At 36.0% G+C, this 23607-nt stretch overlaps 1 protein-coding gene across 4 annotated transcripts in view; it reads right to left on the reverse strand.

Moving 5' to 3' along the window:
* WDR72 (WD repeat domain 72) overlaps window positions 1–23607 on the reverse strand; it is a 115087-nt gene that overhangs the window by 32237 nt on the left and 59243 nt on the right. For all 4 annotated transcript variants that reach the window (XM_057397794.1, XM_057397777.1, XM_057397785.1 and 1 more), the window contains 4 exons: window positions 18305–19122; window positions 15445–15536; window positions 12681–12763; window positions 7368–7479 (listed from right to left, as the gene is read on the reverse strand). In XM_057397794.1, the coding sequence (XP_057253777.1) occupies window positions 7368–7479; window positions 12681–12763; window positions 15445–15536; window positions 18305–19122 (1105 nt within the window). The remainder of the gene's footprint in view (window positions 1–7367; window positions 7480–12680; window positions 12764–15444; window positions 15537–18304; window positions 19123–23607) is intronic.

Consider the following 23607-nt stretch of genomic DNA (forward strand, 5'->3'; position numbering starts at 1 on the left):
TGACTACCATCCATCATACGAGAACAACACAGGCACCTGGTCTTTAGGGAATTCGCGATAGGTATCTTAAGCGTGATACAAGTTGATTTTTTCCATAGTAGGGAAAGAAAAAGAAAAATCTTCTGCTGATACATCTGAGGAAATTTATTCTCAAATTCAAGATGCACTGGAAAGGTTTCTGTAGTCATTAACATTTGAATTGCCATTTTTTTGTAAGTACAGTTGAAGAACTAACAAATAATGCTGAAGCAAGATAGGATACTCCGTGGATCTAACTTTGGGCCTCAAAGCATACACTGAAACAATAAATACAAACCAAGGACAACATACTAAACAACATGCATATTAAATTTCTGGATTTGGAAGTAATCTTGTGTTAATCTGTTCTATGTACCATCTGAATATGAAATGCTATTTCTATTAACCCTGTTTATCTGCTTTGAAACAACACTGACCTCATCTTTCTATAAAAAGCAAAATAGATTCTGGATTACGGAAGAGATGTGAAATACAAATGGATGTAGTAAGACTTCTGAAAATGTGTGAAGATACAGAACTGCATACAGAGATGAACACATTCTCCGTCCTGAAATGTAACAGTTCTGTTGATACACTTTCTACATAGTGATGGCTATTCCTGTACCTCCAACTGGTTCAACATTTGCTTGGTAAGTTTCATAGGCCAGAAAGGCTTCTTCAGTTATTTCCACTTTTTTTTTTTCCTGACACCGATGTCTTGCTCTCTTATTAGATGCTCTTCAGCACTGTTTGGTTGTATTGCTCTGCTAAGTGTTAACTAGACTCAGCTTCTATAACTAATAATAAAGACTTGTATAAAGTAATTCTAACTTTCAGTACGATTTTCATAAAACATAATGGAAAAATTCCATCTTACTGAAAACTAGATTCCAACTTGCTGAAAACACTACTTGCAGTAGAGTTTGAAGGAATTTCTCTCTTTCCGTTAGGATTTCTTTTTTTTTTTCTAAATAAATAATACTAAAGCACTGAACTTGTGTTACTGCCAGATAATTTGGGATAGGGAACATTATAATGGGGGTCTCCTACAGGCCACCTGGCCAGGAAACCAAGTAGATGAGGCCCTCTATAGAGACAGGTGTAGCCTCACCTTCACAAGCCCTGGTCCACATGGGGGACTTCAACCACCCCAATATCTGTTCATGGGACAACGCACCAGGGCACAAGCAATCCAGAAGGTTCCTGGAATGCATTGATGACAGCTTCCTTCTCCAAGTGCTAAGAGGAACCAATGAGCGTTTGTTTCAACTAAACCATAGAGATTACAAATTATATGCTATTAGCAAGTCTGAACACTGTTTGACTGAGAACAGCAACATAGGCAAGGAGATGTTCAGAATAAGGAAGCAAGATGTGGCAAAGAGTGGCTCTTAAAAAAAACCGAACAAACAGTAAAAGGCAGAGGAGACTAGACTTGCCCCCCCAAAAAGCTGGGGATATCACTTTTGGAGTATTTGCAGTTCAATCACTTCTTATTTTGAAGCCCCAACTCAGAACCAGCTTTCAAATATTTGACAGAGTTGTGTTATGATTTGCCTGTACCAAATGAACTTCTAAATAGAGACTAAAATGAACCAATGATAATTTTATGTCTGTATTAACAACCCCAAAATAGTGTTTACTTTAAAAGATCTAAATGGGAGATATTAGAGATTCTTCCCAGTCAGTAAACACTGAAAAAAGCACACAGAAAACCAAACTGTCCAAACTATCTTGCGCATTTAAATTTAGAATACATGTCATCCTTACTACCTCCTTGACCTATCCTTCCTAATGTTTTGGAGGAGTCTGAGATGGCGCCTGTACAATTTGATTTTGTGTAAAAATACACACCAAATCTGATTTCTGCTACATTAAGGAGTTCACTGGTAAAATATATGGCGTATGGAATGAAATAAACTGTAGTTCTAGAACGAGTCTTTAAGCTTACTTCCTTTAGTACTTGACCACTAACATTAAAGACTACTGGATCAGAATACAGTTTTAATTGGATATATAGGACATGATACAGTGGTATAGTTAAGCTGCAGGTTAGATGGTGAAATACAACATTGATTTGTATTCTTTTACTGGAAATATTTGTAATGTGAAACTAGGATACAATACACTCATTTTTAATGCATATTCAGTGCAGAGGAAAGCTACTGCTGTCACCAGCTTAAACTTAAAGTCCATTCATCAAACAAATGCTAGATTAATTGGTTTGCTGTTTCACTGAAAAAATGAGATCACAGATGAATTTAATTCTCACTAATAGTGATGAAATGTTGATCACACAATTATTTCCTACACTGCTTATTGCTAATGCGCACACACACACACAAAATTGGCCTGCCCGACAATTCTTTTAGATCAGCCTGAAGTAAATCATGTGGAAGATGTAACATACAGCGGAAGAGGGTTAAACTGGAAAAATGTGAGAGATGCCAGACAGGAAGAGATCTGAAGCCAAAAGTCAAGCCAGATGAAAAGTAACAACTGCAAGAAAGTAAGATTGTAGTGGTTTGCTCAGATGTTGCTCTAAAACCAAAGTCTGGACATGCTTCAAAGCACAGAGACTGTGTAAGAAAAGGGACAGTTTTGATCAGTTTCATTCTAAACACTACTTGCTTTAATCAGACATACAGTGAGGCTCAGAAGGACGTTTCAGATTAGACATTTTGGAGGATTCATGTATGACAAGAATTCCCACTGTAAAGATTTCTTCCTGTCGGCATTCTCACTCATTTTAACCAAAAGCTTTGCTTACTTCATGACAATGGTGGCCTGATTCAGATTTCAGTTTCCATGAACAGGACTCTACTTTGACCTAACCAGATCAGCTCTCATTACATTTTGTAAACAGAGTTTTGATAGATGCAGGAATGTTCTTGGAAAGAATTTAGGGTGGGTGCATGCAAGTGAAATTTCATCACTACTAAGTACAATCTACTCGTCCTGTTGCATGCGCTTTTTGGCCAGTGCAAACGTAAACCCTGCAGACGTACTCTAGATCTTCATATGCCAAACTGAAGATACTTAATCTCAATACCCTTGAAAAATTGAGCTAGTCTGAGAAAGCAGCAGGAAGTACTATTGGTTCCTCTAAAGCAATAAAATCTTTAGAACAGCCTGCATACGGAAAATCATCTTAGCATACTCCAGACTTCTTCATATAAAAAGAAAACAAAAATCAGTAAACTTTGTGAGTTTCACAAATAGGTTATAAAACCTAAGAAAAATCCTTCACTTGCTTTGCTTTAGGATATCTGTCATAACAAAAGATGTTTCTTATTGTCTCAGGTTTTATTTCAGACAACTGAATTGTCCTTTTCTTTCACATGATTTCAGTGTGCTAAGAAATGAGCATTTTTGCTTATGCTCCTCAAAACCCATGCTGCAGGGATACGTGGATTCTTAACTGCTTATGCATTTAATGGTCTTTTTTCTCAATTTCAATCAAAAAAAGCTATGCACACTGTCCAAATTCACTCATTTCCTAGTTCCTACTAATCTCAAGAACCTTTATCAACCAGAGAAAGGATCAAATGCTGTTCTTGAGCTTTTTAGTCAGCAACCAGCTTCCTGCTTGTGATTTCCTTTAGAGAACTGCTAACCTTCTGTACACATTCACATTGCCATGCTTTTGCTATAATTTTTTCTTCTCCCTTTTTCTAGTTTTTTCTTTCTATCCCATTCTCCTTCTCCTCTTTGGCCTTATCTTCTTTGTTTATCAGAAATCCTTCCATGAGTCATCTGGACACCTATTTCTGTATTTTGCTTGATTACTTGTTTCATGATGGATACGGAACCCAGCCACAGCAAGGCAAGCAGTTTCAAAGACTGAATACATTATCTAAATGACAAGCCCCCAAAAAACCTTGAAACTAACACAGTAATGGGAAATGTAAGGATATGAGAACAGATGTGCACTTCTCTGTATGCACAATGTTAAGCCTGAACTTGATTAATCAGATGTTCAGGTTTTCTGGGCATGTAGTATTTCACCAGAATGGAAACAGTAATGTGGCTACAGTAACAAGGAATTTCAATGCATTTTATGTCCCTAAAAGTTACTTCTCGAACAATCAGGCAACCAAGTACAAGCTAGCATTGCAATCTTGTATAATCTTTGTGCTATCAATGGTCCAAACAGACTATGGCTGTCAGGGCTGTCTTTTGAGTCTTTGTTTAAATACAGAGACAGAATGTATATTTGGACTAATATGAAAAGGCAGTAGCTTGTAACAAAATGGCAGTATGAAGGAAAATACCAGAGATAGAACAACCCTTCTCCTTATCTGCACTTCCTTAACAAAGCCTTAATACTTTGCAGACAGGCAAGAAGATTCATTTGCTATACAGAAAGACACAGTCAAAGAATGACTTCCTAAGAGCTGACATAAAGTTGTCTGCAATTGGACAGATTTCTGAAACCCAGACAATAGAAGTGTTTGAAACCCTCTGCTGCAGGTCACTACACTTCTCCAGTGAACAGAAGCTGTTCTATCCCGCCTTTCATTGATTTACCATTACTGAATGGATTCCTCATTTTAACAAAACATATTATTATATTCTAGATAAGTCTTTGACAATTTTTTACACTAACCTATGGAATTCAATTGCCACCATTAATTTCACTCTGGTATTTATCAGGAGAAGCTTTTTTCAAGCAAGAACCGATTTATTTAATTGAATAGTTTAAAGAGCTCCAAAACCACATACAAAAGACGAGGGCATAGCTAATAGCTTTCAAATATACTTAAAAGCTTGAATCATTAGCAGTTGCTTAAACTGGGAATTTTTAAGCGCAAACCAGAATTTAATGCAAGCTAGTCTTGGTGGTGTGATTTTTCACATTTACATTTTTCACAAATACAAGAGGCAGTTAAAATAACATTCTGTATTTAGGAATAAAGCCTGTACTTTATGCTTTCCTTTCATTTTTTCAGCTTGGCATGCTGCAACATCACATATATCAGTCTCCCAATTTAATATCTAAGCATTAACATCTTAAACACGTTTATCCTCAGCTGTCTTAAAAGGTAAATAAATTCAGTTCTTCACATTACACAAAAAACCAAAACTGAGTCACACAGTTCCAGAACAACTCGTGTACTATAAAGGTATTTCAGATAAGAGTTTTTTGCTCCCTATGCATTAGAAGAAATAGGCATTCAAGGATGCTTCAGTGCGGTAGCTAAAATGAAATCACAGTCCTACAGACAACACACTTAGGTGTAAAGGAATCTCATTTCTAACTCTCACCCTTGCAAATATTTTGAGATTCCCATTAAAAGTGAAGCAATTTCTGTAGATGACACTGCAGAACGCCTTGAACATAACCAATGAATTACTGTTGAAGATACAGGTTCAAATCAGCTACAGGAGGGACTATCCAATTTGTTTGTATCCTATCACTAGGCTATTGAATAACAACAGTGGTATTGCCACCATTTTTCATCTGATCGTAGATCTGCACATGGCTAGGTATAGACTACATATGCATATCATAAGATTAAATACTACAAATGAAAAATGAATGAAGAATGCCAGTAAATTTAGTTTATGCACGTAAAAGCAGATAGATTAAGACTGTAAAATCACTGCCTCTGACTCACATGGCAGTGGAAAACAATGCCATGCTGACAACCTGTTAAATGGTACCATTAACCAGAGATTATCAGTGTTCAGGAAGGAGGCAAGAAGGAATAAAGAGCAATGTACTTTTTCAGAATGATGATGAATGTCAAAAAAATAAAGGAAAACCTCAGCTTCTTTGAAGAACTGAAGCAAAGCTTGCAGAAATCAATGGTAAGATTGCTATCAATATGTTTGGAAAAGGTCCAAAATTATTATCTCTGACATTAACATAAAGAAATTGCAACTGTTTGCATTTATATTTCCTTTTAGCAACATTGAAAGAATGTACTAGGAGAGAACACGGTTAACCCTTTCTCCGGCATGCTTTACATTACATTTTAGATGATGTCTAAATACTACCACCCTTAACCATGAAGTAAGGATGCAAGAGCTCCCTAAAGAGTTAGGAGCTCTTTTTCTGAAAGAAAAAAATAACTATATAATATCCTATAAACTTTAAAAATAATAAAAACTGAAAGTCAAATCCTGAAAGTTCTGTTTGTCTTTTTAAAGAAAACTTTTACTGACTTCAGTGGAAATCTGTTGAGTTAAACTAGGTTTAAACATCTCCATATCAAAACTATTAAATGCAATTAAATAAAAATGCAATACACTGATGTTGGCAGCCAAGATTCAGATACCTTTACTTTGGGTCACAGTGCATGATCCCAGTCTTGAATTATGACTTAAAAACCTGAAACAATATTTGACCTTTACCTTGACATTGCACAAGAGGATACCTACTGTACAACCCATACATACAGAGTATTTAATAAGATGATATACCTATCAGGTGAATGGCTAAGACTAACATAATTACTTGTCTTAGTAATTACACTGGTCATGAACTTACTCTAGGACAGGTTTTTAATAATTTCTGCATATCATTGCATGCCACTTGTAGCTTTACTCTAACATATTAAAAACCACTAAAAAGTTGTTCGGTTCTGAATAAGCCCATCAAGTTTTGCAGTGCATTTTAGAAAACCATGCAAACTAAACCAAAAATATTTGTGCTATTTACAGTGGTAGATAATGCAACCGTGTAAAACACAAATGGAAAAAGAAAGTTAATATGGTATTAAATACTCAGTGTAACATCTCTTTCCCAAGTCTTCCCGTATGTTTTACGTCTATTCCAGAATACATTAAGCTGCTGAAAAATAGAATGTCAAAAATCCACTGTTTTAGAGGTTATATTTATGTAGTTCAGATCATGGGTATGAAAAAAAAAGTCCTAGCCAGTATAAATGTATATGAACACTGTGCTTATTCTAGCAAAGCAATTTTCTAGTTGTTTGTTGAATAACCTTCAAATAACAAGGTTAAGAACAGTTGTTTTAGATATTTGTAAAACTTATTTTCAATACGATTTATTGATTTTATTTCAAACACACTGCTTCCTTTATTTGCATCATACAATCAAAGAAACTTTATGTTTTGTTGTTTAATGTTCAGAGGTGATGCGAGAGCATGAAAGTCTTTTAACTTGTTGACAATCACATGAGAAAACTCATAGCCTTATAAGGTCAGAAATAGGCTATTTGGGTTGTCTTACACAGAAATAACATATTATGAACTCACTCTTAACTTGTTTTGTGTACTACAGAAAGTTTTTCTAAAAGAATACACTAATAAATCTTCCACCTACATGGTTAAGAAACATTTTAATGTTATTTTATATATTGTATATGTCTGCCACTTACCATTTCCATTCTCTACTATGGCAAACGGCTCTCTGCAGATTGCTGTTTTCCTGAAGGTATTCATAGTCTTTTGAACTTCTGCCAGCAGCACTGCTTGCATTGCCTCAATAATCTGTCATGAATACAAATTATATTGGATGACATCAGTATTTCAGTTATTTATCTGAGCATTTGGCAATTTTAAATAACCACTACAAAATTTTAAGACTCATCCATTGAATGTCATTAGAAAGTCAACACTTAATATCTTTCAGACACCAATAAGTATGCGTCACTACATTCATATTGAGAAATAAACATTAACTGGATAGCAATAAATGGTGGAAGTTGTCAATCATGACCACTTCCCACTAACTGAAAATTCATTTTTTTTAATCTCAAAACTAGAATCAGTTGTCTACTGTCTCCTTCATTTCCAGGGGTCATGGCAATACGCATTAGTAAAGCACATGGTGATAACGAAAATACCTTTTTTTCCTCCCGTGTGTACAAAAATGCTTCATAGACTGAACAAGGACTTTGCATTTTTGAATTTTTAAGGAGTTTGGGGGCTAGTCCCTACCTGAAAAGTTTAACTAATGTTTTGTGATTATAAATAAAGTGGTAGTCTTCTATTCCTCTAACTTGGATGTGATAATACTGTATTTTTTGTCTAAGACAAAGGGAAACACCACTCCTCAAGTTCCTCTTATCCAAAAGCAGTATCTGCTGAAATTATAAACAGCCTATAAACAGCACTTGCAATAGCTAATGCGCCACACGTGGGTGGTAAGGCTGTTTGAAAGTGTGGAGACTGTATGAAAGAATTATTACTTTTCGTTACTTCAGCAGAGGAGCCCCAGGAGAACTGAGAAACCCTAAGACGCTTATAAAGCATATGAAGACCTTATATAATGGATCCAGATTTCCACAATCCTGACTCAGTCTAAATGTCAGCGTAGTGCAGAATGGCAACATGCAGACCTTCCCTTCATTTGGCTTTTCCTTCAGAAAGGAAATACAGTTCCAACCCCCCACCTCAGAAAGGCATTCATTTTCAAGAACAACAAATTTCCTGAAAGACAGAAAGACAGAAGTTTCCAGGATAGTGTCCTCCACCTCAACTTAATCATTAGTTTAAATTGGATATGGAAATTTTAAGTTAAATAACTTTATAAACATTTTGTGTTTGTATGATATTTATAAACAACCTATTAAAGTTATTTAAAGTTTAATATGAAGGGAAGTTGATACGTAGGCTCCCACAAACTGCCTGGCAGAGAAACTCTTTCATCTCACTAATCAAGACCAGTGAATTCATTGGCTGTCCTCAATCACATTTCTAGCTGCCCTTGTAAATTCAAATCATTAAGCAGAATATAGGCTGTAGGTATTCTTTGTGACAAAATCCTTTATTGAAGACAAATATACCATAGTCAGGTCCACAGCGTAGAAGTTCATAGCAAGTAACCCAGTCCTATGTGTTTTAATGTAGCACAAACCTTCATCTTGTTATAATAGCATTTTATTTTACAGGGGAAACCAAAAGCAGTTTCCAATTCCACAAATCCATACATCCCTGAGCTTTGGGGATTGCAGATCCTGACTTTACAGCAGACTTTTACAATACATCTACAATAATTAAGAAAGAGAAGGAAACACTGACATGTTTTCACTGTCCTGGGAAAAGTTTTGACAAATTTCTTACAGAGGTACATGAAAGAATTGCACACATTATGTGTTTTGATCTGCTAAGAACCCGCCACTAATCTGGATCAGATAATCATTACCTGAGCCAGTGCTGTGTATGCCAGCCAGGCAGCATTTGTAATGTCATTTCCTCTAACATCTTAAGACAAAATAAAAAGCTGTTGCAAATGGCACGACATGATATTGTAGAGGCACCTGAAGGTCTCTGCATGCTACTTGTCTATCACCTTGTTGAATCTGCATTTCCACAGTGCTCAGCGTGGTTTCACAAGTTTAGTTTGTCCTCTCACTGCATCTTTCCCATGAATTCGCATACCTCATCTATTGTTATCACCAAGTTTAAAAATCTCCAGAAGTGGTTCCTGTTTCTAACACAACAAATCTACATAAGAAACATCTGCCTTCTTGGAAAGTTTCCACTATATCTTTATCACCCTTCTGGATTACATATACATTACCTACCTTTTTGGTTACTAACGTGTTCATTTTTCCCCATTATTATAACTACTGTTATAAATACTAGCTGCTTTTTAGTTGGGATTGTCAAATACGACAACTTATGCTTCTCCTATGGCTGAGAAAGTATAAATAGCCCGTATCCATCTATAAAAACAGTATAAGAAGTGAAAAGTAATTTTCTGATTCCTCAGCAGCAATGCTAGAAAACAATTCAAGAAGACAAGTGAACAAAAGTTGAGGCAAACTGTACCCTTACATCCATAGTAAGTTACAGTGGCTTTCCTTTCTGCAGTTTATCAATTACTAAGTATTACTCTTTGAAATGAGTGGGACTAAGGAGAAAAGTCAATAGACATCACTCCTGGCTATTACTCAGGCCATAACCTATATGGGTCTGAGCCTTGCAGAAACTGCCTCCCACATGCCTCCACAAGGCAGTCACACTGGGGAGCAAAAAAAATATAGATCAAAATATCAGACTTGTATTATCCAGTCTGCTTTCCTCTATTTCTGGATAGTAACTGTCAGGAGAGTTGTCTAGACACTTATACTGTAGTCAGTTGGCTTCAGGTAGACACAAATGCTGTAAAAACAAATGCATCCAGAGACTGTTAAGAGAAATTACCGTAAACGGGCATCAGTGAAGAAGGTACAAGCTTACCAGCACTGCTCTCAGCAATGGCCTTTACATTCAAAGAATAAACCACTTCACATGAAGGTATTGTAATATATGTGAGATTCATCCCACCTTAGTTTAGATGGTAATGGAAATTAAGTAACTGAAAAACACACAGGTGCACTGCAGGAATCAACAGAAAGAAATGAGAAAGTCCTGAGATCATCCACTCCTAAAATCTCAGCAGCCCCTCCACAATCTCTGTATTTTTCCACTGGAGAAAGAGGAAGGCTAAAGCATCTACATTCCTCTTGCAGATGATGACATCAGAGATCTAAATATGGCATCAACAGTTTTTCTGAGGCAATACTGTGCAAAGTTATCAAAGTTCACACTTTCAGCCAAAAAAGGCTCCATAAAGCTGCAATAATATAGTATTATTAATATATTAATATATATATAATTAAATACCTATCAGAGATATAGATAAGTAACTGGCTATTTTAAATGCAGAGTAAGGACAATTCAGGGCAGAAATGCAATCACTGTTTTCTCATATTAAATGTTGCAGGGCAAGGAATTTTTTGTATCTATCTGAAAGGTTGAGCACACTTAAGTAACTTCTGGGCACGATCGGAATATAGCAACAAGCAGGTATATTTTATCTGAAAAAATGGGCACTCACATGAAGACAAGCTTTCTCTTCAAATCATTTGGGCAAAAAGCCCTAGAAAAATATTTTTTAATATACACATCGTTAGAATTTAAGAAAGAAAAGGATGTCCCTCAGCCCTTCAACTTCAGATCAAGAGACCCCCAGATCAATCACTGGCAGCAGGGTTTCTGTTTTGCAAGGTTCTTTTTTGCACAGAATCTGTTACAGGACTGTAAGGAGATGAGGAATCAATAAATGGCAAGTGCTTTGGGTCATGTCTGAGAGTTAGTATCATCCGCTCAAGACCACGATATAAGAAGTTTTTAAAAGTAGGGTAACTAGTGATGTTTTGGGTAAACGTACATGAGTGCTTAATCAGGCTGCTCAGCATTATTAAATTGACCATAAATCTGTGTATGTATAAAGAAAGCTTTTACAAAGCCACCATACTATAAAATAAAAAACAACTAAAATTGTATATAAATCATTGGTTGCTGAATACCCACACTTACTGCCACCATCACAAATTATTTTGGATGTTAAAACTCCTTGTGGCAGTTTGGCTATAAATGACCCAAAATCTGCACTACAAAGCAAGTTAACAAAGCTTATTGCAACTACAAAGCTGTGTTTGAATAAGGTTGAATTTTGAGAAGCATTGATAGAATAGGATTTGCAGTACTTGACAATTTCAGTATCTTAAAGTCTTTTCAGATGACAAAAGTGTAAGGCAGCTTATTTCACACTTTATTCTCCTGCACACTTCTGTGATAAGAGACAATAGATCAGCTTATACATTATCATCGTATAAACTGATCAGTCACTAAATTCATCAGAAAATCTAAATACATAGATCTCACATAATGAGCCATGCTACAAAAAGAAGCTTCATGGCTATACCCCTCTACCCTATAAAGAGTTTCAGTGACTGACCAGGTCAGCGAGAGATTATATGGATTTCACATAACAATTGCAGCTATTGAAACTGAGGCCCTGTATCAATTTTATTAAAAGGATTCAAAGAAGCTAAAAAACCCACACCTTATTGTAAGAGAAAAGGAGAAGGTTTGAGGGAAGAATAATGCTGAATAATGCTGAAATAATACGGAAGATATGCAGAGAGTGGGAATATAATAAAACCTGATAAATTCAAGATAAAATGCTGAATTCAACTGAATGTGAATATTTGCAGAAATCACTACTGTCTTTCTAATAGAGCAGGGGACTATTGCTGCAGTAACCCTGCACACCCCAGCTCTGCAAAATATTCTTTGCACTTGAAGTGCAGGACAGAGTTGTATTCAATTTTAAAAGTAACATCACAAAAAAAGAAAAACCTTGTAAGACGTATTTCCCTTTTCTGGAGTAGAATCCCTTCTGGTCATAGTAGGCTGTCTTGAGTTTTACATTCCTGAACATTAACTCACTCAGGCAACCACAAAACTTTATTTAAATGCATATTTTCAAAATGAAAAATGGTCTCCAGATTTCCCTGTTCAGAGTAGTTCACAGTTACCTGTCAACTCTCAAGAAACAGTAATTTATCTCTCAAGACATCAGATTCTTCACTAACAATAGGCATGAGCTTCACCTGACCTGAGAACTCATAACTTACTTCTCTAAGCCAGTCTTGAAGACTGGTCTAATAAGTAAGGATTTGGGATTAATTATTTATCCCTTTAAGATGTCATTTTCTGTTTCTTCTGTAATAATATATTGGTATATGACTCTGCCCTTATTTTGGCCTTTATTTTTCTGGAGCATAAAATGGCATTTGTAATGTAAGTTACATCTGGTTGCTTGAGAACAGGTAACTTACAGATTCCAAATACTAAATTACAGCCAATGTTACTTAAGGATTACGTTGCAACAACTGACACAGACTATTTCTTACCTTTACAGACTGGTCACTCCAACAACAAATGAGTTTCAGCAATGAAACACTCCCAAAGTCTGAGGAATGATATCTACTTTTACCTGAAACATAGAATTTATGAACTGACATGTGAGAAGCACACAAATAGATATTTAACATTTCAATTTTCTCGCTTCAGCGACATACCTGAAAAGATCTGAAAAAGCGTAACTTCTTAGAATGTGCTTTCACTGGCTGCGATAAGCACAAAGTTTCCAGATAACAGTGTTTAAACATTTCCTATCCTAAATCAGATTAGGTTGGTTTTTTTTGTGGTGTTTTTTTTTTGTGGGTTTTTTTGTTTGTTTGCTTGTTTTTTTTGTTGTTGTTGTTGTTGTTGATTTGGGGTTTTTGGTTTTTTGGTTTGTTTTTTGTTTCCCCTGTAACACAGGTCTGGTATCCCACTGAGTGTTTTTATCATTTTATTTTTTTTTTTTTAAGATATAGAGAATGCTTTCAGATTTGAACTTCTTAACTATGGATTTTACCACGTAAATTCTAAAACTACTTGAATACATTTCTTTACCTTTAAACCAGTAATACAGTCTATGCAAAAATACATTAAATAACATTTTGTATAGTTACACATTCAGGTTTTCTTCCCTGCTATTGGGCACCAATACTAGTGTGTGGTCAGTATGTCTCAATAAAACAGTCTTTCACTGATCAAGAATAGTGCAGCCAGTAAGGCACCTATCATCTAGCTTTGTCCTCTGTTATACTGCTTCAGTTTCACATCCATGTATGCCCGATGAAATATAACATGATGAAACATAACAAGGGAAAGTGTAGAGTCCTGCATCTGGGCAGGAACAACCCCAGGTTCCAGTATAGGTTGGGAAACGACCTGTTAGAGAGCAGTGTAGGGGAGAGGGACCTGGAGGTCCTAGTGGACGACAGGATGACCATGAGCCAACACTGTGCCCTTGTGGCTAAGAAGGCCAATGGCATCCTGGGGTGCATTAGAAGGGCAGTGGTTAGTAGGTCGAGAGAGGTCCTTCTTCCCCTCTACTCTGCCCTAGTGAGACCGCATCTGGAATATTGTGTCCAGTTCTGGGCCCCTCAGTTCAAGAAGGACAGGGAGCTGCTGGAGAGAGTCCAGCGCAGGGCAGCGAAGATGATTAAGGGAGTGGAGCATCTCCCTTATGAGGAAAGACTGAGGGAGCTGGGTCTCTATAGTTTAGAGAAGAGGAGACTGAGGGGTGACCTTATAAGTGTCTATAAATATATAAAGGGAGAGTGTCACGAGGATGGAGCCAGGCTCTACTCAGTGGCAAACAATGATAGGACAAGGGGTAATGGGTACAAACTGGAACGCAAGAGGTTCCACTTAAACTTGAGAAGAAACTTCTTCTCAGTGAGGGTGACGGAACACTGGAACAGGCTGCCCAGGGAGGTTGTGGAGTCTCCTTCCCTGGAGACATTCAAAACCCGCCTGGACGCATTCCTGTGTAACATTATCTAGGTGTTCCTGCTCCGGCAGGGGGATTGGACTAGATGATCTTTTGAGGTCCCTTCCAATCTCTAGCATACTGTGTGATACTGTGTGTGAAAGCATTAGGCTCCCATTTTTATTTTTTGTTCCCATCACAGCACACATGTAAATAGATACAGAAAGTCCAGAAACATCAGCAGAATCAAGATTGCCCATTCTGCTGTCCAGTGTGTCCTAATGTAAAAGAACTGGTCACTCCTAAAATGTCGGAGAGATCTGCAAGTCTTAGATAAAATTTCAATTTGCAAATCCCAACAACTGTGTGAACAAGGAGATACGGCATATGTGTTAGATTACTTCACAGGTTTTAGGTCACTAAATAAAAGTGGTTTCATGTCTGCAAATGTTTTAGTCATCTCTACACCATTTTCATGCCTTCCATCTACTTATTTTCTATTGTCACATGAATTTATGTTCCATCTCTTTCTTCAAACAGGCATTTCTGCTATCATAACAAGTTCTACAGTTATAGTGCATAGAAGAGTTAGAGAAGGAAAGGTACACTAAAACCTGATTTCAGAGGAGAATATTAAGGCTTATTTACATAGGAGAGGGTCAAGATTTGACTTCAAATAATTTGTGTTATCAGTCTATAGGCATTACTTAGTCTATAACAGGAACACTGATGGTTAGGTAATATGTACTGACAAATACCCATATTCTATTTGGGTTTTTATTTCAATATTCCTTGTTTAGTTCCATATTGTAAACAAATTACTACTTGCTTGCAAAGCCAAGATTGGTGAACAATTGCCTGTGGGATATTAACGTTAAGAGATTACTTTATTCTGCCCTAAACCAAAAGTCTAAGGGCATTATTGAACAGCCAAGATCGCTCCTGTATTACTAAGGCAACAGTTCGCTTGAAGGGCTGTATATATTACTGGGCAGGCACATAATGGTGATGAGGGAGATGGGGGAAGGGGAAGTCAACAGTGTTTGTCTTATTACATTTCTATTTTTCAGATTGCTAGAAAATATCTTTAGAAGCTCAGCTGAATGTTTTGCCATCACAGAAAAAATATCCTTGATTCCTCTATTACTTAACAGTCAACTTTTTTTACATGCTTTTGTGATATTCACAGAACTGGATAATTCAGTTTCTGTATTTGCAAACTGGACCTGCTCAAAGCAAAAGAATTTAATATTTTTCTTTTTCGTTACTGAAGAATGATGTATTTCAGCAATAAAAAGCATGCAAAATATTAATATTTAAAAGCTAGTATTGCCACTCCTCTATATACTTACTTCTTGTTAACTCTCCATAAAAACTGGGGAATGAATGTGTTATTGCTTCCACAGTTCGCCATTTGTAATATACAGATTCTGATTTCTGTGGACTAAAAGAATATGAAACTATTAAACGAAACCTGAACATACTTACAGAAATCTTACATCTTAAGGTAGGGTTCTTTTTTTTAAAGCAGGTACTCTGATATTAATTGCTATCAATCACAATTCAGTTTCTCCTTAAAAGTCACTTGCATTATTTCACCCACAACTTGCTACTGAAGCATTGACATAGACACAACTACTGAAAAATACCATCCATGTCAAGGGACTTTACATTCAGCTTAAAAGTTATTATATTTAAATTTTGTTGTATTAAAGAAACGTCATATTTACAGAGGACTTGTGTTTTTTTTCTATTACATAGGGAAAAAAGTTCAAGGAAAACTAGCAGCTTTATTTTATAGGTTTCCATTTTTTCACAGTATTAAGTAATTTAGAATATTATTGCAATGTTTGGGATTTCAACAGATGGCTACGATTTAGGAGACTAGTGTGTATATCTACTGTTCTTCAGTACTTTATCACTAATTCAGCAACCTAGCCCTTGAAGACAAAGGATATAAATGGAGGGGAAAGGAAGGGAAAAGCCTCTCCAAACCCCTGCACTATTTTAAACTATTTCTTTTAAATACATTGCTATAGTGACCCTGCACAAACTATATTTAGGTGTCATTTAAAAATAATATTTCACCTTTCCACTTCACTAGAGTCAACAGCAAGTCATAATATTTCAAAAGCCTAGCAATACTAAACAACTCCGAAAGCTTTCAGCTCGAGAGCTTTAAGTTACAGATACAAATCTCAAAAGGCAGGAGAAAGATCTTTTCTTACTAGCTTCTTGTTTCTGTCCCACTTTTATAACCTGACATATTGTCCTGGGCTCAGCAGTAGCAGTATTTTACTGCAGGTTCCTTTATTTTCACAGGCTGAGTCAAGATGCAAGAAAACACATACAGAAACATCAGGACACTTACAAGCTGTTAAAGTTTTCCTAATTCTTTCTACAAATGCTGTGGTGAATTAGAATTCAATACTTAGTTGTTTCCCTTGAGTATGCTGTAGCTGCAGCTAAACCAGCTGCTCAAAGAGGTTTGGCTACACACCGTACTTTTAGGAGGCAAACTGGACAAAATAGCATTGCCTTGGTTTCTTTCAAGCTTTTAATTTGGCAGAAGTATGTTATGTTAACTCTCACAAACAGAAGTCATTCCAACCCTCAATAAATTATGAATAACAATAAATCAGATAAAAATATTTAATGAATGAACAAACGCAGATTACAATAGTTCATTGAGACCCCAATTACTTGCAAGAGGAAGAGGTGAAATGAAAGCTGAATCCTAAGATCACGGCAAATAGCCCAAGTCCTATTCACGCTACTCTTATGACTGGGGAGAGAAGAGGGAAAGGGAACTTCACAGGAACCAAACCATGTCAAAATCTTAAATAAAGCACTCCTGAGCCTTTGAATAATATTAATAACCTTTTTTTTGTAACCAAAATTTATGGCAAATTCTTTTCCTCTCATTTGTAAAAGCGTTCACCTTTTTCTACAAGAGATGCTAAAGCTTTTATGGCTTTACATTTCCTGGATAAAACTTGAAATTACATTGTATAGGTTTCACAGAGAGAAGAAAAAAAAAAAAAAGGCATTTATTCTTGTAACAACGTCAATAGTTAGAATTCTATGTGTGATATGTTCCAAATCCAGGATGCTTAAGTCTGGGAAAAATGTTTGATTCTGGTATGCTTACTAACTTCAATTACACCATGTCTTTCCAACAGAGTACTGTATGACACAAACCAAGCATAAAGTCCTCTCTTGGATGGAAAGGAATGCATGCTCAAGCTGGAATACTAAAACAACTTTCCATATAAGAGCTTAGGTTGAATATGGACCAGCAGGCAATGTAATTAGCAATAAATGTAACTTAGAATTATGCATTTGTCTTGCGGTATGGTGCGTATTTTGAGATATGCTGAATGGCCAGAGCTTTGTGGAAGATGCACAGGTATCTACAGCATCAGGATCAATATTTTTGTCCCCCTTCTTGCCTCAGGGCCATTGCGTCACCAACACTGAAGTTAATTGTCCCTAAAATGCTAAATACAGACCAACCTATGTCTGCAGAACAACAAAAGTCTGTGGACATATCCATTGCCTGATTAGTATGCTCTATTTGGCTTGCTGAAATCATGTTGAGCATGCTATTTTTCCTTTAATTCTGAAAAAGCATTTAGGCAAAAAATTTGTTTTGAGTAACACAAGTGTTATTTGGGATGGTTATCAGAACTTAAGGGCTGATGAGGCACTCATTCCCAGTAGCTGCTATTATTACTAGGGGTATTGTACTTTACATTGTGTCACTAGGACAAACTGTTCTTGTGTCTCATGTTTTATTTAACTGTGAAGCCAAGGGTTTCATAGTAAAGGAATTATATTGCTTACAGAGAATCGAAGTTAAAACAGCAAAGGTACTTAAACGCACATCTTGCAATGAGCCTGAAGACACCTCAGTATTCTGTTTAGTTTAAACTGTGAGGAAAAGAGTGATCTCAGGAAAAACAGGGTGTGATAATTCACATTCTTGTTCTCTTGAGAAAAATTCTTGCATCAGTTCTCACCTTCTAAGTAGAAAAAATGTAAAGATAATTAAGTTTATCCCTATCTGCTTTTGTTCAAAGAACATCCTATAAAAAACTCTAGAGAAAGACTGCAAACTCCATTGCAAAAATCTGTATTTAAGAAAAGTTTGTTTCATATTTTTCAATTTTTAACCACTATATAAAAGACTTGCAATGAAAAGGTTCTTACCTTTCAATGTCATCTGTAACTGTTGAAGGTATGTTAATAATCCTGTTGATCAAAGCTATTCTGCTAAATAAGAAAAATACTGTTTCCAATCCCTTTGTTCCATAAACATTATTCTCAGGTCCATCCTTCTTTCCAGTTTGTCCTTCAGTTGCAGCAAGGTACTTGTTTGATAAATCAAGCACTCTTTTTGAGAACAAGTTGATTATTGCATGTTCTTCTAGCATGCCACCATCAGTACATTTCCATCCTGGCAACATTAGTGATAGGTGGTTTTCATTTGACACAAGTCCAAAAGAAACAGGATGCTGAAGCCTCAAGACATCTAAATGTCTAACACAGAGATTGTCTATTTCTTTATCTACACCCCATGGTAAAAGACACGACAAAAGCAGTTTAGCTGTATCAGTGACAACGTTCACATCAATGTTACTTGATGGCTGCATTCTGATTTTTCTGGAACTCTTCATTTTCTTCTGTCTTTTTATGTCACTTTCTTCCAAAGGCCTGGCTGTATTGTTATCCCTATAGACCTGGACTGAACAAAATGTATCTACTTGACCATCCACTGGAGATATGGAGCCAGCAGTTTTATTTCTTTTTAATGTCAATGCACTTTTCTCAGTTGCACTTTTGGTTCTTTCTAGAGTGTCATAATTGTGGAATGAATTTGATGTCTTTAATCCATTGAGTTGAGATGACAGCAGAAGTTCCTTGAGTCTTTCCAGATCAAATAAAAGAACATGGAAGTTTGCACTGTTCCATCTTGTCGTAACTGGTAAAATAGTAAAGGGCTGCTGGATGCAGCTGGTATCAGTTAACTGAAAGAAAAAATACTAAGTGTTCAAACACAAATCCATAGTACTTTGTAATTTTCAAGATATCAGCATATGGAATAGACCAAATCTATTACCTTCATTAAGTTCAACTTAATTACATTTATTTACTTCCTACTAAGAAGGATTTTCTGCTAAACAGCTTAAGATACACAAAGACATATGCATATAAATACTACAATACAGGATCCCTAGCATCTTCAACTACACAATTATACAGCCATGCTCTAGGCTGATATTTCTTCTGGTAAGTCTTACTTCAAGCTAAAAGACTTTTAGGAAAGTTCTGAAGAATACACATTTATTTATTTATAAGAAATAAAGCTAGGGAAACAAATCCTACAATGTTACAGAATTCTTGAAAATGCTGGGAATCTGTATGTTTTGTACCAACTTGATATATGCCTGAGAAAGACTATACCTTTTGCCATCTCAAAACATGCAATATTACCTTGAAGTTACTTAATTCTGAGTTAAGCCACACATACTTCATCAGCAATAAAGAACATAGGTAATTAGATATTCAGTTAAAAGTCATGCAGTTTGATAAAAATAACAGAGAAAAAGGCTATAGAGCTACCACAGTGTTTGCGAACATCTGACTTCACCTTGTGCCACTCTATTTCCAATCTGGATCTTTCTGAAATTACCCATACTTCACGAATTGTGCTGGTATCAATACATATGCCTGATTATTGCTGTTAATAAATACCCAAATAAAATAGTTTTGGAATCCTCCTAAAATTTGGTAGTAAAGCATTTCGAATTCTTTCAGCCCTTTTCCCCATACACCTTTAGGTGGCTGTATATTCCCAACATGACGTGCTTTTCATGAGAGCTTCCACAGGTTTCAGAAAGCAGAAAAAATTTATTAGTGAGGGCACAGTAGAATATTAACCTCTTTGGCTGCTTACTTACTCCGTTTTTATTAAAAAGGGACTGAATCTACATACCACCTGTTACAAAGACAAATTTCTAACTTTTGTTTGAGAAAGACTCCAGATGAATCTGTAGAAGAGCAACTACTTTCTTCCACAGGAGTCATTGTGCTGCACTATGAAGCAGTATTCCATGAAGGGAGTGGGAGGATCATCCAATGGTAAAGTTATGAGATTATGACAACATCTTATATTAGAATCCTGCTGTATCTATTAAAGAAGTATCTTTTACCTCCAGAGGAACAGCACATGTGAAGGAGTATAAGTTCCTTGTGGATGCTTTCGCCCTTTTCTGTAAATGCTTGTGGCTTGGATGTTTTTATTGTCCTGCTCAAGCCTATGCTCAATCTAGCTACTGCACCTTTAAAAGCACACATGTATGACAAGAAAGGTATCACCAAGAAGCAACTTTTCAGCCCAGTGATACTTCCACAAACCATCACGCCAGCTTCAATAACAAATGACAGACTTTTCTAGATCACCATATTAGTTTTAATTTTCCTGTGATAATTAGAAATATTTCACTAATGCAAAGAACTGTTTGTGTTGAAAATAGCTCAATCTTAAACCCTCAAGTGGTAGGAAACAGGCAACAGCTGGCTTTATCTTGATTACAACGTTGAGTAACTCATCTTTCTCAAGACCACTCTTTACCTATCTCCTTTTACATTCTGATTTTATAGGATTAGCTATTTTTAAGCTTTTAATATTGCAGTTATAAATAACACAAGGATAAATTCTATAATTCTATAGCCTGTAAGTTATTTCACTATTTAGTTTTTGGTATTAAAATAATTTGGCTTTCTGATACTTGGAGAATGATGCTCCCACCAGATGAGAATGCACACTAAATACATAATCTTATTTGAAGGTCTCCACAGGGAGTCATAAGTAAGAGATTATAACTGCTTGTTCAGCTTTTCTTTTTATGCCTTTCCTTTTCCAAAAAAATACATTATAGGTAACAATGCACTAGGATTATTTTAATCTTTAATGATGCTCTTTCCCAATACATAGGGAGATCCCCATGGAATGCAAACACTGGAATTCACAAGCTAGCTTTCACATTAATAGAAGCTATTGCTATTTGGCTTATCATTTTAATTTTCTCTGTTGTATACATTTATATTTGGTTGATTAACATTTATAAACCTTTAAGAAAATCGCCATCTAACAGAATATACTGTGACAATGTCTATCTGTTGAGGCATCTGGTGACGCTACTGTGTACGAAGTCACAATAAATATTTATTGGCAATATGAAAGCTTATTGACATTGATCCTAAAAGCATCTACCAAGTTATCTTAGCTCTCTGCCATAGGCATTTCACTGCATTGAAAGAAGGTGGACATCTAAAGTTTCAGACACTAAACACTATTTATGAAATATGGACAAGGTATTGCCTGTAACATAAGGTGGCAGAAAATGGAAGGAAACCCATAAAACCAACTATAAGCTACAAAGCTGGGAATAACATTGGATGACAGGTATTGAAAAGCAGATTGATAGATATTTACATTTGGTACTGTGACTTTCCTAAAGATTTGGAAGTATTTCACAAAAATAAATCTTACTATATTCATATAAATATTGTCCTTTGGTTTTTCAAATGTACACATTAAGAATTTAATAACTGTGTAAAAAAAAAATAAGTTAATAGCAGTAACAAAGCATGACTTGCCATTGAACCACAGAGTCCAACTTGGAAGCCGCCCTGTTACCAGCACACAAGATTCAGTAATGAAAAGATCCTATTTCCTTCTTTTCCAACAATTTTTGCTCAGCTCAGACCAAGTTACCACAGGATTGTCTTTCAGACTCAAACTGCTTAAGTGGGTATGCCCAAATATAAATCCATTCAAGCCTTACTGTTCTCCCAGCGAACAACCATATCAAAAAAGAATTAATTCAGTATTCCTTTAATTCTAGAAGTTAAAAGACCACCAGGCTATGACATACTGAACACAACCTACAGATTTTTATAATCATTAAGAAAATAACAATCAGTAGAGGCATCTACTACCATTGCTATTTATCATTGCTAATTTAACATTGCAATTTATCATTGCTAGTTTTAACTTTTATTTCTGACAAAGCCAACTCTCTGATTCACTATTTACAAGTCTCCCAACTACCAACATTCCGTCTACTTTCATTGTTTACCTGAAAAATTGGGAAGATTTTTAAAGCTATTTATTTAAAAATAATCTTCTGGAAACTATTACAGAGAATGCAAACTGTACAACTTCCCACAGCTTCAGTAATTTTGTCCAGATTTTGAAAGCTGATCTTTCTATTCTTTGTTGTTGTCTAAGTGTATGAATCTAAAAGAAATATAAATGTTAAGGTCCCCCCTGCTGTAGTTCAGTTCTGAAAAAGCAGAATGTGCTACCTCTTCTTTGTGCATCACTAGCAGTAAGTCTAACAAGGAGTTACCCCAAAGGAGGTGTGTATGTTCCTCAAGACTAGTAACTGGTAATAAGTCATGTTTCCATAAAGTGTAAAAACTGCCATTTTTACATGACAATTTTTAGGGCCAAAACCAGGTATTTACTGTGAGGGTACAGATTACCACTTATTTTTGTTGGAAACTGAAGAACAAGAAGCACTTTTAAATTTTTTGTGTATGCATGCATTACCTCAAAATTAATCTAACAGAGCCACCAGCCGTTTCAGTTAATATATTGGCTAGTCCCCAACAAGTACTCAGAAGTATCTCACAAAGCTTCTATAATTAACTATTAGATCTTCATATAAACATTTCTAAATCCCAAACTAAAATAACCTACTTTAAAAAAAATTATTTTGTTTAGAGTTAACAACTTGCTGTTTGAAGCTGAATACTTCAGTAAGGAGGCTAGACTGCCTTTGCTCAAAATAAAGCCATTTGTGCGCCAATAACATTCCTGCTTAACAACTGGAACTTGGAACATTTTTACTGCTTGAAGAGATCTTAATCACTTGATAAGGCTCCCTATGAGGCCTTCACTTAGAAGCTTTAAAGCAGCAAAAAGTCTGATTACAAACTCAAATTACATCCTGGGATTCATGAACCTCTTGCGCATCATCTCTGACTGACTCACAGCAGAACAAGCTTTCTACATGGAGGGAAGAGCAGGATTCAGGGCAGCTTAGAAATAGCAAGCTATATTTCCATATGTGGAAATTATCATCTATGTAATAGCTCCCTATTTTGCCACAGAAGATGTGTGAGTCAGGACAAGAGATACAACAGATTATTTCAGTTTGAAGGCACTTACAACAATCATCTAGCTGAACAAAAGTTAATGCGTGTTGTCCAAATGCCTCACTAAGAGACTTAGGGCATCAACCACCTCTCTAGGAAGCCTGTTTCAATGTTTGGTCACACTCTCAGTCTAGAAGTGTTTCCTAATGTCCAGTCTAACCCCTGCTCAGTGCAGCTTTGAACCCTTCCCATGTGTCTTGTCACTGGATACCAGGGAGAAGAGCTCAGCACCTCCACTTTGCCTCCTCAGAAAGCAGTAAAGAGCAATGATTGCCCCTCAGCCC

The sequence above is a fragment of the Pezoporus wallicus genome, unplaced genomic scaffold (assembly GCF_028554395.1).
Source record: "Pezoporus wallicus isolate ANWC-B61680 ecotype Strahan unplaced genomic scaffold, APGP_CSIRO_Pwel_v1 contig_3952, whole genome shotgun sequence".
In the NCBI taxonomy this organism is placed as follows: Eukaryota; Metazoa; Chordata; class Aves; order Psittaciformes; family Psittacidae; genus Pezoporus; species Pezoporus wallicus.